At 34.3% G+C, this 19,261-nt stretch overlaps 1 protein-coding gene and 1 long non-coding RNA gene across 2 annotated transcripts in view; one reads left to right on the top strand and one right to left on the bottom strand.

Moving 5' to 3' along the window:
- LOC120180332 (pumilio homolog 3-like) lies at positions 1-5,839 on the top strand. Its single transcript, XM_039185681.1, has 7 exons — positions 1-1,079; positions 1,624-3,101; positions 3,172-3,313; positions 3,394-3,501; positions 4,540-4,734; positions 5,170-5,342; positions 5,477-5,839. Exons 1-7 carry the CDS (start codon positions 423-425, stop codon positions 5,532-5,534), a joined length of 2,811 nt encoding a protein of 936 aa, XP_039041612.1. The 5' UTR covers positions 1-422; the 3' UTR covers positions 5,535-5,839.
- LOC120180380 overlaps positions 5,536-19,261 on the bottom strand; it is a 79,523-nt gene continuing 65,797 nt past the window's right edge. The window contains exon 3 of the long non-coding RNA XR_005521682.1: positions 5,536-5,655. This is a non-coding gene — a long non-coding RNA (uncharacterized LOC120180380). The remainder of the gene's footprint in view (positions 5,656-19,261) is intronic.

The raw sequence follows: 19,261 nt of genomic DNA, 5'->3' as shown, positions 1-19,261 counted from the left end.
ATAAGAACCAATAGCCGCCGGATTTGTTCTTAGCCGTAAACTCTTTCTCCATATATTCCAAGCTTCTTTTCACTCTCATCTTTGATCTCTGCTTCAAAAACAAAGCTTCCTCCCCTAGCTATGTTACTATATTTTTAATTCTTGTTGTTTTTGGTTTTACTTGGTAAACATGATGCTCTTATATGTTTTTTGTTGATCAATTTTATGATAGCAAAAATTGAAGAAAAATATTAGTTTGGGTTTTTGTGTTTATGAGTTTGGGGTGATAAAAGTTTTGACCTTTCACCCATTTGGTAGCTTGAAATTAGCATATTTGGAGTTTGTAAATATGGATTTTAGGTGTATTACAGTGGAAAAGTTAGTATCCGATAATTGATTTTGGGAATATTGTTAAAACTTAATGATCATTTAGGAATTTAAGAATGTTATCTGGATTGGGTAGGAGACCAATGGTAGGAAGTGGTGAAGGATCATTTGGAGATATGGAGTCGGAGATGGGGTTATTTTTCAGAGAACAGCGGAGAAAGCAAGACGCTGATGATCTCGAACGAGAGCTAAACTTGTATAGAAGTGGCTCTGCACCTCCTACCGTGGAGGGTTCACTTAGTGCAGTTGGCGGGTTGTTTGGGGGTGGAGCTACTATTGCTGCTGCTGGTGGTGGTAGTGGGGCTACCGCTTTTTCAGCTCTTGTAGGAGCTAAAAATGGAAATGGTTTTGCATCTGAGGAAGAGCTAAGGTCTGATCCAGCTTATCATTCATACTATTACTCAAACGTGAATCTCAACCCAAGGCTCCCACCTCCTTTACTTTCCAAGGAGGATTGGAAGTTTGCCCAGAGGTTGAAAGGAGGGAATTCAGTGATAGGTGGGATTGGAGATAGGAGGAAAGTGAATCGGTACGATAATGGTATCAGTCGATCGATGTTTTCAATGCCACCAGGGTTTGATGCCAGGAAACAAGAGAATAAAGTAGATGCAGATAATGTGCATAGATCAGCAAACTGGGGTGGTGATGGACTGATTGGTTTGTCTGCTGTAGGACTTGGAAGCAAACAGAAAAGCCTCGCTGAAATTTTTCAGGTTTGATGTCTAATCATGGATGCCCTTTGTTCAAAGTTTTTTTTTATTAAATTTTGTTTGGTCTTTGCTTTTTGATGCTGAAACTGGTAATTGTTTCTTTAGCATTCGTTCTTTATCTAATTTTCAGCAGTCAATGTGGTTGATCTTATAGTTTCATGGGTCAATTCTTTAAAGTCTGTGGTTAGCATTTATGTTCGAGTTGTTTCGAGATTTTTATTTTCATGTATTTGCAAAATGATCATTTGTGTGACATACAAGTATTTTTTATTCTACTGATTCCTAATCCTAAGGTAGTTATATTACTACGTGTAAAACTTAGTAAGCATATTTTTAATCATAATTTCTTCTTGTTCACGTGTAGGTAGCTTGTTTATAATGTATCATAGACTACTTCAAAGCACTCCTCAAAATCATTCTCCTTTGAAGTTTTAAGTTTTTAATCTTCCTTAACTTGAACCCTAATTTCTTATTGTTCATACTTGAAAAACTTCTGGAACTTCTTTTCTTGGCTGCTGCAGTGAGTTAATGTTTAACATATTTGCAGGCTGATCTGGGTTACTCTGCTCCTGTTACAAGGATACCGTCTCGTCCTGGTAGTCGAAATGCTTTTGATGAGAACTTTGAGAATTTAGGTTCTGCTGAATCTGATCTGGCTCATTTACGGCATGAACTGGCTTCTGCAGATGCTTTAAGGTCAAGTGTGAGTGTTCAAAGTTCGTCTGCTGTCCATGCCGTTGCTCCACCTTCTTCATACACTTATGCTACTGCAGTAGGGGCTTCCTTGTCTAGGAGTACAACTCCTGATCCCCAACTTGTTGCTAGGGCTCCCAGTCCTTGTTTGACACCAATTGGTGGAGGCAGAGTCGGTAACTCGGATAAAAGAAACATGAATAGTCCAAGCACGTTTGGTGGTGTTACATCTGGTGTCAATGAGTCTGCAGATCTGGCAGTTGCTTTATCAGTTATGACTCTGTCATCAAATGGTGCACCAGATGTAGATAATCAGTTGCCATCCCAGAGTGAACAAGATGCTGAAACTCACCAGAATCATTTTTTGGGTTTGCATGATGGTCAGAATTATATCAAACAGCAGACATACTTGAAGAAGGCTGAATCTGGGCATTTAGATGTGCCTTCAGGTAAGAGTAATAGGCAAGCTGAGTTTCAGAAATCTTCTGCATCCTCAAACAATTTTTACTTGAAAGGATCTCCTACTTCCACTCTCAATGGCGGAAGCAGCATACCTACTCAGTTTCTGCATGGTGGTGCAAATTCATCATTTTCAAACTATGGATTAAGTGGCTATTCTTTAAATCCTGATTTGGCCTTTATGATGGCTAGCCAACTTGGAACTGGCAATCTGCCAGGTGCATCAGCTATACCAGTCCCTGGAATGGACTCCAGAGTGTTTGGGGGAAGCTTGGGTTCTGGACAGAACATTTCAAATCCTGCATCTGAGTCACATAATCTTGGTAGAGCTGGAGGCCGAATAGCTGGGAATGCTGTGCCTGCACCTTATGTTGATCCAATGTATCTTCAGTATTTGAGGACATCTGATTATGCTGCAGCACAGCTTGCACCTTTTAATGATCCCTCTATGGATAGGAACTTCCTTGGTGACTCCTACATGAACTTGATTGAGCTGCAAAAGGCATATTTCGGGGCTTTGCTATCACCACAGAAATCTCAGTATGGTGTTCCATTGGGTGCTAAATCTGGTAGTTCTAATCTTCATGGTTTTTATGAAAATTCCACATTTGGAGCTGGCATGTCATATCCTGGAAGCCCCTTAGCAAATACTAGTATTCCAAACTCTCCAGTTGGACTTGGCAGTCCGATCAGATACAGTGACCTGAATATGCGGTTTCCTTCTGGGACAAGGAATCTTGCTGGGAGTGTCGCTGAATATGCAGGATATAACCTGTCTGAGAGCTTCGCCTCCTCCCTACTTGAAGAGTTTAAGAGCAATAAAACAAAATGTTTTGAACTTTCAGAAATTTCGGGTCATGTTGTTGAGTTCAGGTATGTTAACTTAAATCATGTTTTATGTTGCATATTGTCGCCCTGACATTTTTATTCTTCTTATGAGTAGTGTGGATCAGTATGGCAGCCGTTTTATTCAGCAAAAACTTGAAACAGCTACAACTGAAGAGATAAATATGGTTTATGAGGAAATCATGCCTCAATCTCTTGCTTTGATGACTGATGTGTTTGGTAATTATGTCATTCAAAAGGTATCTACTTCTTAGTCTTTATACTGCTTAGTAGTATGTTTAATGCTTTATTTACCCAGTAAATTCGCATCTACGTACAGTTTTTTGAACATGGACTTCCAGCTCAGAGAAGAGAACTTGCTTGCAAGCTTTTAGGTCAAGTTTTAACACTCAGTCTTCAAATGTATGGTTGTCGAGTGATTCAAAAGGTATATGGTTGCTATTCTTCCACACTTTATTTCCTAATCATTGAGTTGCCTGTTGAACTTCTGCTGTTGATCCTTTTTACTGATCAAGCTTCATCATGATTGTTTTGCTGTTTCTTTTCAAAATGATCAGCCCAATTTTTTAATTGATTAAGTGAAAAAGTCCACGTTGGTTACGCTATGCTAACCATTTATATAAAAATTCTATATCCTTTTTTCTAATGTTTATTTTGTAAACATGTGCTAACTATGCTTCAATCACGGTAGTTGTGCTGAATTTTGTTATCACCTTATCCTGGTTTTTATATGGATTTCCTAAAAGCACTCATGCTATTACTCGAAGAATACCGCCCAACATTCTGACAATTATGTCTATGCTTTGTTTATCATTCAAGGCCATAGGTTGTCGTCTGGATCAGAAGATTAGCATGGTTAATGAGCTTGATGGTAGTGTTATGCGGTGTGTACGAGATCAAAATGGCAACCATGTGGTCCAGAAATGTATCGAATGTGTTCCGGAGGAAAACATTCAATTCATAGTCACTGCATTTTTTGATCAAGTTGTGACACTTTCCACATCATATGGGTGCCGAGTTATACAGGTTCAGTACTTGTATATATATATATATATTATATATATAGAGAGACCACTAGAACCGTTCCATGTAAATGAGCAATGTGTGTTCTGTATTATTATTTCTACTTGTGCAGAGAATGTTGGAGCACTGCAAGGACCCCAAAACACAAAGTAAGGTTATGGATGAGATTTTAGGATCCGTCAGTCTGTTGGCGCAAGACCAGTATGGCAATTACGTTGTCCAGGTTTGTCATTCTTTTTTGGATCTGTTGGTGCTGAAGGAATCTACTGAATCTGCTTTGGGTCTTCACTCTTTTGCATTCATGTCTATTAAAATACTGTCCACAATTGTTGTTGTATTTGCTTAGTTTTCTACAGTTTATACTTGAAATTTGTTGATTTACATTACTAAACATTTCTATTGTATTCGTTGTACTAAGTGATGCATTAAATGACATCTACAGCATGTACTGGAGCATGGAAAACCTCATGAGCGCTCAATCATAATTAAGGAGCTAGCTGGAAAGATTGTCCAGATGAGTCAGCAGAAGTTTGCATCTAATGTTGTCGAGAAGTGCTTAACTTTTGGTGGTCCTGCTGAGCGTCAGCTATTGGTGAATGAAATGCTTGGTTCTACTGATGAGAATGAGCCTCTTCAGGTTTGTATTTTCTGCAGATATATTTTGTGAACAGAAATACTATCCGGTTTTAAGTCTTCTCGTGTTTGAAAAGAAAAATGCCGAAAATACTTTACCTTTCTTCGTATCAATGGAGAAAAGTCATGAACCACGATGCCTTTATTTTTAATTTGGTTTGGCTGATTATGGCAATCTTTTTTGTTGGAGAGAAAGTGTGCATACACTCGTATCATACTTTAGGTGCATTTTGCTTCTGGGATCAACCATCATACACGTATGAATGTTAATAAAGTTTAAGAAAACTCTTAAAATTTTACATATCATGTGCTATATATATATATATATATTGATTGCAGTGTGCTCAGGATTTAGCTTTTGTTAATCGTCTCTGGAGATAGTTCCGGTAGAATTTCATGGCATCCATCTCATTTCTACTGAGCTATTTGTCCATCCCAGGCAATGATGAAAGATCAGTTTGCGAACTACGTTGTACAGAAAGTGCTAGAGACTTGTGATGACCAGCAACGGGGGCTGATCCTTTCTCGAATTAAGGTCCATTTAAACGCATTGAAGAAGTACACTTATGGGAAGCATATTGTTGTGCGTGTAGAGAACTGGTTGTGCTGGAGGTTCGGATTCTTCCTTGTCTTTCGTGGTTTCTTACTATAGCAGTAGCTCGATACAAAAGTTATTGACTCTTTTCTTCCAAACTTGACTTACATACGTTGAAGTCCTTTTAACACTGATTTTGCATTATTTTCAGAAAGGAGAATTGCTGCTCAGTCTCTGCACCCGTCTTAAGTCGGTATAGGGACATGTAAGCTAACAGAATCTGTGTGTGAAGCTTTCCCCTTGCTTTAATCTTCCCGTGATTTCTAATGGCCATGGTTCTTCTACATATCTTCTTAGACAGGTAAGAACTGTACGAAAATAATGTTGTTGCTTACCTTGTAGGAAGAAAGAACACTGTACATTGTGTAGCTCTCAAGGTTTATTATACATAGAATATAGCAAAAGCTGGGAGCTTCAGCTAGTGAATACCTCTGATGATATATATATATATATATATGAATATAATGCGACTGTACGAACAAATCTTGGCATGTAAAGAGCTCTTTATGTATAAAAAAAGGACAGGAAAAGAATCTTGATAGTAGAAGTACCTAACATAAATTGCACCCCTTTTGGGCTTAAGGTATCCACACATCTGTTCTGGAAACCACAAACATGCCAGAGTTTCACATCCAAGTTCATCAGGCATAGTGCAGTCTGCTTTTCAAATAAATTAATATCTTAAACTATGCAGATTGAGAATCTAGAATTAACAAGAAATTGCTTGCCGCCTACCTTATGAGCAAGTCACCTCCTAGCTGTTCGGTTTTGTGCTAGAAAGACCGGCTTACTGCAGAGTCAACTGTAATCGGACAATGGGGTATCTAAGAAAATGCGATAAATTGAGAAGATATCTTCTACATGATGAACAACAAGAAATCGTCTCAATCTTGTGGAAGTATGATATGAATTCGATTGTGAAGATTGTCAGATATATTGTGGAAGTATGATATGAATTTGATTGTGAAGAATGAAGATTGTCAAATTATATGTGCGATTTGTCCGGTTGTGATTTTAATAAGTTCTGATAAAAAAGGTTAAATTCAAAAGAAAATAGATATGACTTGTAAATGGTAGAGACGAGATTTAAATGACGAGATGATAAATTTGATGAGAGAGATATAGAAGATGATGGAAATAATGGTTATGGAATAAGGGTGGTGTAAGTTAAGGTTGGCGGGAGAACAAAAAAGAATTAACATTAAGAAGAGTGAAGATCCAAACTTTACAAGTTCTCGAACCCATGTGAAAGACAACGGATTGTGATACACTAATTATAAAAAACTAAGAACTAATGATATAACAAAATGGGATGAAAAGATATGGTGGATGGATAGTGACCTCCAATTATAAAGAATTATGAACCAACTATATAACAAATGGAATAGACGTGTCACAAAACTAAGTTTGAAAGCTGATAAAGTTACTGAAAATCTTGGAAAGAAAACACTCAAATGATTTTATAAATTAAAGTTGTACTTAAAATGAGAAAGAATGATGCCTATTTATAATGTTTAAGACTGGAGTTGAAAGTCACAACAAAGAATTAAGTCTTCACCTTAATGGTACGAAGACTCCTAATACCTTGTCATTCCTTCTTCTTGGTGATGAATAGTTTAGATGAAATTCTAGGATGAATGGGATAATTCTAAGTTGAATATAGACACTTATTTGTCCACATGAAAAAACCTTTGAGCTTCCGAAGTTTGGTTTCCTAAGATGAGTTGTAGGATGAATGTAGACATCTTAAGGATAAATGTAAATATCCATGCGTCCATAAGGGCGTATCCTTTGATATTTCAGCTAGTTTATTTTCCTTTAATGTGAATAGATGAATAACAAAGTCATTCAATGCTTTCTTTCTTTTAGAATCCGAAAGGTCTTTTTTAAATGGTGATAATGAAATCCTTGAATGCTTGTCATCCTTAAAGAATTCAAACAATCCCTTTTGATCTAAGTTTCATACTCAACCGAAAGTGCATCTGTACATACCTATAGAAAACCTTCATGCTTACTAAAATATAAGAATGAAATAAAATGCCATGCAAATTTGAAAGAACGTTTTAATTAAATGAACCAATTTAATTAAATGAATTGACATACTTAAACGAACCATCATATTTAAAATTAATATGCCTAAATGAACTAATATGCTTGAAATGAATTAACATGCTTAAATGAATTAAACATGCTTTAATGATCTAACATGCTTAAACGAACTAGCATGTTTATTTTATTCATGTGCAATAAATAAACTACCATGTAAAAAAACATGCAATTTATGAATGCTCATACAAACTCTTGCACAAGTAGAAGATTGCAATGCCCCTATCGGATTTGGTGTTCCAACTTTCAAGTTTCAGCTCAAATAAAACACATTTTCATGGTTTCTTGAAACCTTTTTGCCGTGGCATGAATTATGGGTCCACTAGGAAATTTCTCCGGATCTTTATTGGTTGTCGTTACATCAGTACGATGGTGGATGTTCTTATTTTGGATAGAAATAGACTTTCATAAATTTGACATTAGTTTAAACAACCTAGATTAAACTCGAATAAGCTTCATGAAACTTCTCAAATGTAAATAACTTATTTCAATTAAATGGTCTCGAAAAAGGCTATTGAGAACTTAATAAGTTCATAGTCGTACTCACATTAAAGCATCAGAAAATATACACAATTCAAAATCAGGAGGTCTCCTTAAATTTGATCCATTTGGAGTGGCTTTTGGCTGATGATTTTTTTCTTTAATTTTGTCCTTATTTTCTTACTTTTCTTGTGTGTTGATTGATGGCATAGAGATTCCTTTCATCTGTTGCAACTACCAATGTAATAAAAGGATATAATCGGCTATTCAATCTGCATTGGGAATGAGAAACCACCCTTTTACTTACCTTTTCAAAAAAATAGGTAGGAAATGAGTATTCTTGTAACGATGGAATGTAAATACCTTGGATTAATCTTTAAATTAGGGTATGGGTCGTTTTCTTTTGGTTCAACCCTAAAATTGGTTTTTAATGAGTGGCTAACACTTGGTGAGATATTTCTTTTACAATCCAGGTTAGTTCTAAGAACTTCTACATGAGTATGTTCGAACTTTTTTCGCCTAAGCTTTTCAGGTATTCGACGAGTAGGAAATGGTATTCTGCTAACGATGGAATGAAAATATCTTGGATTAATCTTTAAATTAGGGTTTGGGATCATTTTATTTTGGTTCAACCCTAAAATTGGTTTTTGATGAGACTAACACTTGGTGAGATATTTCTTTTACAATCCAGGTTAGTTCTAAGAACTTCTACATGAGTATGTTCGAACTTTTTTCGCCTAAGCTTTTCAGGTATTCGACGAGGTAGGAAATGAGTATTCTGCTAACGATGGAATGAAAATATCTTGGATTAATCTTTAAATTAGGGTTTGGGGTTTTATTTTGGTTCACCCTAAAATTGGTTTTTGATGAGGCTAACACTTGGTGAGATCTTTCTTTTACAATCCAGGTTAGTTTAAGAACTCTACATGAGTATGTTCGAATTTTTTCGCCTAAGCTTTTCAGGTATTCGACGAGGTAGGAAATGAGTATTCTGCTAACGATGGAATGCAAATATCTTGGATTAATCTTTAAATTAGGGTTTGGGTTTTATTTTGGTTCAACCCTAAAATTGGTTTTTGATGAGTGGCTAACACTTGGTGAGATCTTTCTTTTAAATCCAGGTTATTCTAAGAACTTCTACATGAGTATGTTCGAACTTTTTTCGCCTAAGCTTTCAGGTATTCGACGAGGTAGAAAATGAGTATTCTGCTAACGATGGAATGAAATATCTTGGATTAATCTTTAAATTAGGGTTTGGGTCATTTTATTTTGGTTCAACCCTAAAATTGGTTTTTGATGAGTGGCTAACGCTTGGTGAGATCTTTCTTTTACAATCCAGGTTAGTTCTAAGAACTTCTACATGAGTATGTTGAACTTTTTTCGCCTAAGCTTTTCAGGTATTCGACGAGGTAGGAAATGGTATTCTGCTAACGATGGAATGAAAATATCTTGGATTAATCTTTAAATTAGGGTTTGGGTCATTTTATTTTGGTTCAACCCTAAAATTGGTTTTTGATGAGGCTAACACTTGGTGAGATCTTTCTTTTACAATCCAGGTTAGTTCTAAGAACTTCTACATGAGTATGTTCGAACTTTTTTGCCTAAGCTTTTCAGGTATTCGACGAGGTAGGAAATGAGTATTCTGCTAACGATGGAATGAAAATATCTTGGATTAATCTTTAAATTAGGGTTTAGGTCATTTTATTTTGGTTCAACCCTAAAATTGGTTTTTGATGAGTGGCTAACACTTGGTGAGATCTTTCTTTTACAATCCAGGTTAGTTCTAAGAACTTCTACATGAGTATGTTCGAACTTTTTTCTCCTAAGCTTTTCAGGTATTCGACGAGGTAGGAAATGAGTATTCTGCTAACGATGGAATGAAAATATCTTGGATTAATATTTAAATTAGGGTTTGGGTCTTTTATTTGGTTCAACCCTAAAATTGGTTTTTGATGAGTGGCTAACACTTGGTGAGATCTTTCTTTTACAATCCAGGTTAGTTCTAAGAACTTCTACATGAGTATGTTCGAACTTCTTTCGCCTAAGCTTTTCAGGTATTCGACGAGGTAGGAAATGAGTATTCTGCTAACGATGGAATGAAAATATCTTGGATTAATCTTTAAATTAGGGTTTGGGTCATTTTATTTTGGTTCAACCCTAAAATTGGTTTTTAATGAGTGGCTAACACTTGGTGAGATCTTTCTTTTACAATCCAGGTTAGTTCTAAGAACTTCTACATGAGTATGTTCGAACTTTTTTTGCCTAAGCTTTTCAGGTATTCGACGAGGTAGGAAATGAGTATTCTGCTAACGATGGAATGAAAATATCTTGGATTAATCTTTAAATTAGGGTTTGGGTCATTTTATTTTGGTTCAACCCTAAAATTGGTTTTTGATGAGTGGCTAACACTTGGTGAGATCTTTCTTTTACAATCCAGGTTAGTTCTAAGAACTTCTACATGAGTATGTTCGAACTTTTTTCGCCTAAGCTTTTCAGGTATTCGACGAGGTAGGAAATGAGTATTCTGCTAACGATGGAATGAAAATATCTTGGATTAATCTTTAAATTAGGGTTTGGGTCTTTTTATTTTGGTTCAACCCTAAAATTGGTTTTTGATGAGTGGCTAACACTTGGTGAGATCTTTCTTTTACAATCCAGGTTAGTTCTAAGAACTTCTACATGAGTATGTTCGAACTTTTTTCACCTAAGCTTTTCAGGTATTCGACGAGGTAGGAAATGAGTATTCTGCTAACGATGGAATGAAAATATCTTGGATTAATCTTTAAATTAAGGTTTGGGTCATTTTATTTTGGTTCAACCCTAAAATTGGTTTTTAATGAGTGGCTAACACTTGGTGAGATCTTTCTTTTACAATCCAGGTTAGTTCTAAGAACTTCTACATGAGTATGTTCGAACTTTTTTCGCCTAAGCTTTTCAGGTATTCGACGAGGTAGGAAATGAGTATTCTGCTAACGATGGAATGAAAATATCTTGGATTAATCTTTAAATTAGGGTTTGGGTCGTTTTATTTTGGTTCAACACTAAAATTGGTTTTTTGATGAGTGGCTAACACTTGGTGAGATCTTTCTTTTACAATCCAGGTTAGTTCTAAGAACTTCTACATGAGTATGTTCGAACTTTTTTTGCCTAAGCTTTCCAGGTATTCGAAGGTTCGAAAGTGATTACTTCAAAGGTAGACGAACAGTGAGTTGGGTTTTTAATAGGCGTGAAGCGCAAAGAGGCGATGAAAAGAATGCCCGCCTTGATCAGAGCGAGGCGTTTTATAGAAAGCATAGTGAGGCGGGCACCTATGGGTTTTATGTAACATCTCAAAATCCGAGTTGATAGTTCGTATCAGTAGTTCAATAAATTTTTGAGATTTTCGGAAAAATCATAATTTTGAAAATTTTAAAGTAGAACTATTTTATAATATTATTATCGATTTTGACTTAAGTTAATTGATTGAATAAATTGAATAAGTTTAAAAGTATGATTTTAGTGACTAAAATGAAATAGGTTCGAATTATCAAAATTTATGAAGTGATTATACCAAGAGTTGATATTTTTTTTCCTTATTTCCTTATTTTATTGTGAATTTTATTTTTTACACTCTTCTTGATTTTTAATTTCTTTTATTTGGTTTTAATCCATATTTAAATGATTTTAATGTAATTTTCCTTTTACTCGAAATCCTTTGCTGATTTTTATTTAGATTCAATTCATTTTTGAACTTGATTTTCAATTTCTCCTGTTCTTCCTCCTTGCCGTGGTGGTGGAGTTTCCTTTTCCTTTCTTGTTTATCATTCTTCTTCAACAATTTTTCAGCAAGGTAAACTTTAGTTTCTTGGTTCTTTTATGCTTCGAAGATTAAAAAGATCATTTTAAAGATGATTTATGATATTTATCATCGAGATGTTGATTTTAGAGTGGTTAAAATGATTTTCAGAATTAATCAAAGAACTAACTTTTTTTCAATGATTTGATGGTTTTTTTGTGATAAATTAGATGTAAATGATGAGGTTAATATTGCGCTAAATCATTTTTTCAATCGGAAATAGATTTCACATCGATTTCTTTGAAATAAGTTTAGTTTTGATGTTTTCCTGAAATTCGAGAATCACCTTTGTTGCTACTGATTTTGGACGGTTATTTAAAGTTTAGAAGTTGATTTAAGTTACTTCTGATCAGTTATAGGTTGAAGGAGGTTGTGTTAAAGTTGTGGAAGGTTTTGAGTTCAAGAACGGTAAAATTTTCGTTAGTTTTGTTGTTCTTCCCTCTGTTTTCATAACAGATTTTTCTGCTTTGTTTCAAGTACTTTGCTGATTTCTAAGGTGTTCCTTGGGTCTATGATGGATTAAAACTGGTTCACTAATTTTCGGTGATGTTTCAGCTGGATCAATTTAGAGTGGTAAAAGCAGTTTAGGTGAGTGGTTGTCCGTTCTTTTATAATGAGCATCAGTAACTTTAATCGAGGGTTTGGATAGTAAGAATCTTAGTGAAATACTAAAAGTGAGTCCTATTTCTATATTGGCATTGAATTCTATCATATTAATATTATGATGATGACATTTGAGCATGATAAGCATGACTAAACATGAGCATGATGTTGCCTTATGATGTATATACGATTTTACAACTTATGTTTGTAAGCTATTATAAATTTAGTTATGGATGAGTAAAGACACTTTTTTGTCCAATAATGAGTAGAGATAATTCACTATTCTATTCGGGTTGATCATGACAACCACCTTAGTTTGAAAACTATGTTTTGGAAATGAATAAGTATATATCTATGCTATGCATCACTTGATAACTATTTACGGTGAACTTGAATTAATTGGTAATTATTCTTAATGGAACCTTGGATATGAAAGGAATGTCTAGGAATGAGTACTCAATGTTTTAAAAGTGTGATTGTATGATATACGAGGTAAGGTTGGTACGTTGAGCTTTGCTCCGAAATGTTGAAGTTGGAACCTAAGTGAATCCAAAATAAAAGGAGTGATATGGAGTCCGTTTATCCATTGATAAGTTATGTTTTGAATAAATGCCAATGGTCTTAAGCGAAATTTATTATGTGTGATGTGTGTGTGGACTTTTGGATGAGGTAATCGTGCATGTGAGAATGTGTGTGCATTATTGATCATAATATTTCTGAGCATGTTGTAATATGAAAAATAAGCTAAATGTGGTATTAAATATAAGAAATCTTGTTGCATTTGAATAAGAAAGTTTTGAGATATGTTTTGATAAGAATCCTATAACATTTAGGGTATTTTCATTGATTTTACTATGTGCATTATAATAGAAGGTATATGCATTCACTAGGCTTTAAGCTCACACTCCTTTGTACAAATTTTTGCAGATAATTAGAGGCTAGTTCGTTTGTGTGTAAGTGTTATCCGATGGTAATCAAATAAGACTTGACTTTTTATAAGAGTATGTGAACCATGTGTTGAACTTGAGGCAATGTGGGGAAGTTTAGTTGGGATTTAGTTGAATTTTGTGATGCCAAGTATATGTAAATATTATAGTGGTAAATATGGTCTTTGAATTACTTGTTAACATGATATGTTGATGATGATGATTATGGTTCTTGTTAGTTGTGTGGATTTAATGTTAGGTAGAATGCTCAAAGTGTTTCCATGAACTCTAATAACAATTTGAATGGTCTAGACTAGTTACATAGAGTGATCATAATATGTTAGAGCCTTAAGATGCATGAAATGAGTGAATATGTGCTAATTTGTTAAGTGACTTAGGATAAAGTAAGTTGTTTATGCAATAATTGACTTTCAATGCAAAATCCTAATAAAATGTGTTTATTGATGTTATGAAGTATGCTACAAGTGTATTATGATGTGCATGAAATGGTTTGAGCATTTACATGCATTTATCTAAACCATAGGGATGATTACATAGAAGTTTGTTAACTCGTTTTTGCATGTTCATATTAAATTCTATTGTTTTCCAGAAAAAGGATCGATCCCATGGGGGAAAAGATTGATCCCTTCATACGAAGGATTGATCCCTTGCTCCAAATGATCGATCCCAAACCTACTGTTTTGCAAATGATTGATCCACGTGAAAAAGGATCGATCGCTTCGCTGATTGCTCGATGAAAAATGAAAAAAATTCAATTCATTAAAGGTCTTAAGTATCCCTAAATCCTAGTTTGACCCTAGAAAGTTTATAAATGCTTAAAATTGCCCATAAAACAATTCTTTAATTACTACTTGGTTATAACTTAGAATTCGAAGAGATTTTTTTGTCACACTATGATGATTTTTTTTTTAAAATGGAAATATTGTTTGTTTGAATGATGTTCGTATGAGACTTTTAGAGTAATTACATTTTAGCCCCTAAAGAATGCATGTTCAAGTAAGGCCTTAGATGATATTCAATTAAACTAAGACTATGTATGTTAGCAATTAGGAATTAATAATGATTAATGTAACTTTGAATGTATGTATTATTGACTAAGGATTGAAATTGTGCAAAGTGGTTAATTACCCTATTTTATTAGAGAAGATTATTTTTATAATATTTTTACCTGAACGAATGTCGTGAGTTTAAACATTTATTAACTTGTTGTTATGTGTAGTCTAATGAATGTTTATTTTTAATTCTTCCACTTTAGTATGCATGTTTAAGTAATTTGTGTATGCTCGATAAGATCAAAGTCTAATGTACGCTCAAGTATCCGTGTCATCCTACGTGACCTGGTATGGGGCGTTACACTTTAGGTGTTGGGCTATGGGTGCATAACATTAGCACTTCTATGATTAAAACAATTGTTACCTTGTTTGGTGGGAGAAGGAGTTGAATGAGGGATCACCGTAAAAATTATGTAGAAGGGGTGGATAGAGGGTAAGGAAAGGAAGATAGGGGAATTGAAAAGAGAGAAAAAAAAACATTAGAAAGACCAAATAAATTAAGAAGAACACAACAGAGAAGATGAAAACAATATGGAAAAAAACTAAAGAATTGTAACACCCCGATTTTCCCCCAAAACTAACACCCTAAAATTTGGGGATTTATCCTTTAAAACCCTAAATAGAACTTGGTAACCAAATTACAAAAAGGGGAAAACTTATGGCCATTTTGTGAAAGAAGTAAATTTTAGAGCCTATTTTGAAAACCCTAAGAAAACTACCTATTTTGAAAACCTTAAGAAAACTAGGGACTAACTCTATAGTTTACCAATTTTTATTAGACATCAAATCTCTCTCCTATTTCCTTACGCAGTCGTGTCTGTGCATCCGTTTCAGTTATTTTTCTTTTCTTTGCCATGCGTCTCTCGTCGTTCACTTCACATCTCTTCATCTCCATTACATTTCTCAACAAGGTAAGGTCATCAGTTAACTGTTCATTGCGCAACCACCTTCTCGTTGTAACCCTTATCGTGTGGTCATCATTTTATCTCGGTAAGGAAAATAAATGGTAGCTTTTTCATCTCTAGCAATGCATGTAATGCAAAATTAACTAAAAACATTCTAGATATGATCCTGATATGCTAAAGTGCAAACATAAACCTAAGTAAAAAGACTTTAAATAATAACTCTTTTGAAGAGTTATCACACCCCTAAACCTAAGTGTTTGCTTATCCTCAAGCAAATCCAATGCAAAGAATGATTATGCTAAATAACAATATTGCCAAGCCAACTTAGATTTTTAACTCATTTTTTCAGTTCTCATAATTTTTTTTATTAAATTACTACCACAAATGTGATAACATTAATTGATCTCAAATTAAGGAATATATTATCAATTTACCAAAGTCAGAATCCATAGTGATATTGTGTGCAAGCAAGGTGTATATAATAAATACTTAGCTAAATTAGAAAAAAAATTGATCTTTCTCACTTGTTTAATTTTTCAATGTTATAGAAATGTCATCCTCACTTTATTTCATTAATGGAGTCAGTGTCGGGCACCTCCAGGATATGCCTTTATTTCCATTTTATTAATAGATCCAATTTTAGGTACCTCTAGTAGATTGGAATTTTGAAAAATATTTTTCTTCTTCTTTTTTCGCATTAGAGCCCGTTTTAGGCACCTCTAGTATCCTTTAACTAAATCAATGCTAGAGTCAACGTTGGGCACCTCTAACATTTTTTTTAAATGTTCTAATGTTTGGTACGATAACTACTAGTGTCATGAGATTTACAGAGTTCAACAGTTTCTAATGTCTCTAAGTATTGAAAACATACACCCATTGTGTTAAAGTTTTCCTCAAAATCCTAAACTTAGCATGACTCTAACGCATTCCTCATACATTTCACTATTAAAAAAAATCATCATCAAACTTCATCAAAAAAGAGTTTAAAATTTTCATCAACTACAACAACATCCTAATCCTAATGCAACGACAATATGAACAAACAAAATTGCAACATGAACATGACAAATGCAAATACAACGTAAAAAACTGAGTAACACACCCCCAAACCTGAGATGTGCATTGCCCTCAATGCATACAAAAATAAATAAAAAATAGAAAAGAAAACATGGAAGAAATGACCGCAATTCTCCCCTAATGATGTTGAAGATGTTGTGTAGCAATGGTTATTTGGAACTCTTACTAATGCTGTGAAACAAAGGAAACAATAACAATACGAAACTGAGGATGATACAATGATCAATGTTTGGCAATTACGTGAAAAAAATCGAGATAAAAACATTAAATGGAACTAATAAAAACAAAACCTAATTTAATGTCATAAATGATTCAATTATACCTATTAGCTTTTCAATCATTTGTCTCCTCTATAAACAGACTAGTTAAGACACAAATCTTAAATACATAAGTTACAATATGCAAGTTTAGAACTTTGGAATGGGAAAGCACTTAGAAAATTTCTTCCAAATTCGTTCTTTCCGGTGATAGAAAAAGGCAAGATTGTGTTCGACTGATCATTGCGGTTGTGCTTACTTTTATGACCGTTTGTTGTTGTATACTAAGATACCGACGTCCAACGTTACTCAAAGCATTGAGGAGATGACGAATTTGCCTTAAGAAAATTGTTCATACAAGCCTCAATAAACCTTAATCTTCTATTTATCTGACGTCGCACGTCCGATTTCATGTCTACATAAGAGCAACCAATATCGTTCCTCTATGTTAATTCTTTATTTGTTTTACTTTGTTTGATTATATAATAATATTTTCTTATTATGATTATTTTATTTCTCGGATTAATATTTTCCAAACACCACTCAGTTGCAGCATTCACCAAATAGCATCATCTTTTTCTAGCTAAAATGACACTCTACCTATATTTTGATTAACCCCCTAATTACTTCAAAACGAGGGGATACGTACCATTAATATGTTTGGCAGAAAATTTGCAAGCTTTTCAAAGTTATAATAAGAATAAGGAATTTGCAAGTTGAATTTCACATGAAAGTAGATTATGTCACTTAAAATTTATTGCAAATATCGTAAACATGTATGTTTTTTTTGGGGGTAAGATTTTCCTACATGGAGATATGCTTGTCTGATAAAAATAGACTAATATGTTTAGACTAATATCTTCATCAATCAGAACTACTATCTTACATCTATGGATGTTTTTCCCCTTAAAGCAATTAAGGTTTTACATGAAAGGTGGTCAACCATTAGATTAATGATGTCTTTGATGTCCAACGACAACCTAGGCTAAACAAAAAAGTGGTAACTATAAGTAAAAACCACCTTGATAGACCTAGAAGCAACTGACATTTCGTAATGTTTTAATCTACTACGATTTGAATACTGATAGATTGGTACGCTGCACGAACCACTGAAGTGATTAATCAAAAAATTTTCTTTTTAAACAATGATAAAGGTCAATTGAAAATCATCCATCATAATTTTAAAATAAGACTAATAGTATTTAGGTTTACAAATATGGGATCCCCAAAATATATTAAGATTGTTTCAAATGAGTGTTTCAAAATATAGTTACGACTCGAGTACGAGAAGGTCCATATACATACATGCCCTCTAAAAGGATTCAAGGCATACTCAAAAGTTCGTGTTGGTTTATAATGCAAACTGCATGATAAGCACATCGAACGCTCATTCTACGAACCTATGCATAGAAACAAATTTCGAACGTTGTAAGTATTTGCATAAAAAATTCAAATCTATACATACATACAATGGTGGGTACCATGGTATGGTCGGAGGGTTTCGCTACATCTCAGAGACACACACCCCTCTAGTCTACCTAAGGTGGAATTTGAAATTTCTACATCAGAAATGTCCACCCAACCAACCTACTACATATGAGTACTTGGGGCATCTACGCTGACCAATATTAAAGTGCCTTGTGCACTAACTGAAACATGTTCAAACATACAAACAACCTTCTTGCTACTAGAGTAACCTAAGTGTCCTGGTTGTTTCCCGAGTATCAAACAAGGCTAGTTTTATGACTTCCTAATTTATAATGTTTCTATGTGTGATTAAAACATTAGTGTTTTTCTCACTTGAAATCTTATTTATGTAGTTCAAATGGCCTTGTATCCCCGAACTAATATAATTGAGATGAGAAACGTTCATTACCCTACTCGGGATGAGGGTATCGATACTAGATTTACATTATCGATACTGATCTCTTGGGTATCAATACCAATTTATGGGTATCGATATTGAAAATAGCTTCAATGTTTAGGGAAATTGTCTAGTATTGATACTCTTATCTGGAGTATCGATACTTCTATGTAAGGGCATCAATACTATCCTGAGTACCGATATAAAAAATGACTTTGATGTTTAAAAATTTAGTTGAGTATCGATACTCTTACCTAGGGCATTGATACCCTCGCCATAGTATCGATACTCCCTTGAGTATTGGCCAAAATATCCTATTGGAATCCTAAATAATCCTAAATCCAAAAATGGTATCGATACTGCCCCTTGAGTATCGATGCCCTAGGGACAGTATCGACAGTATTGATACTCTTAGAATAATTATCGATACTCTCAGCTAGAACACCCTATTCTTTTTACCATTTGAAGAACAATATCAGTATTATTCATGCAGTACTGATACCACTACAAAAAACCATGTTTTTTTGCACGAAAATGCAACTTAACACTACCCATTTGTCCCCCTTAAGGTCATTAAGTGGTGTTTAAATCTTATGTAAGTAGATATGGTTGCAAGGAGTCATTTTTCATGCTTAAAAACACCATAAACGAGAATCTACCATGAACTTGCTCATATGTTTCATAAACTAATACAAGCTAAGTAAATGTACTTAGTGACCCACAAATGATATAAGAATGTTAGAAATGTGTTACTTTTAGGATTAGCTTCTAAGAACCATTTCTTAAACTAAATCTTACTAAAAATGGGCT

The sequence above is a fragment of the Hibiscus syriacus genome, unplaced genomic scaffold (genome assembly GCF_006381635.1).
Source record: "Hibiscus syriacus cultivar Baekdansim isolate YM2019G1 unplaced genomic scaffold, ASM638163v2 tig00003715_pilon, whole genome shotgun sequence".
Lineage (NCBI taxonomy): Eukaryota > Viridiplantae > Streptophyta > Magnoliopsida > Malvales > Malvaceae > Hibiscus > Hibiscus syriacus.
Note: the sequence above shows the minus strand (reverse complement) of the source record. Positions and strands in the feature narration are given on the sequence as shown.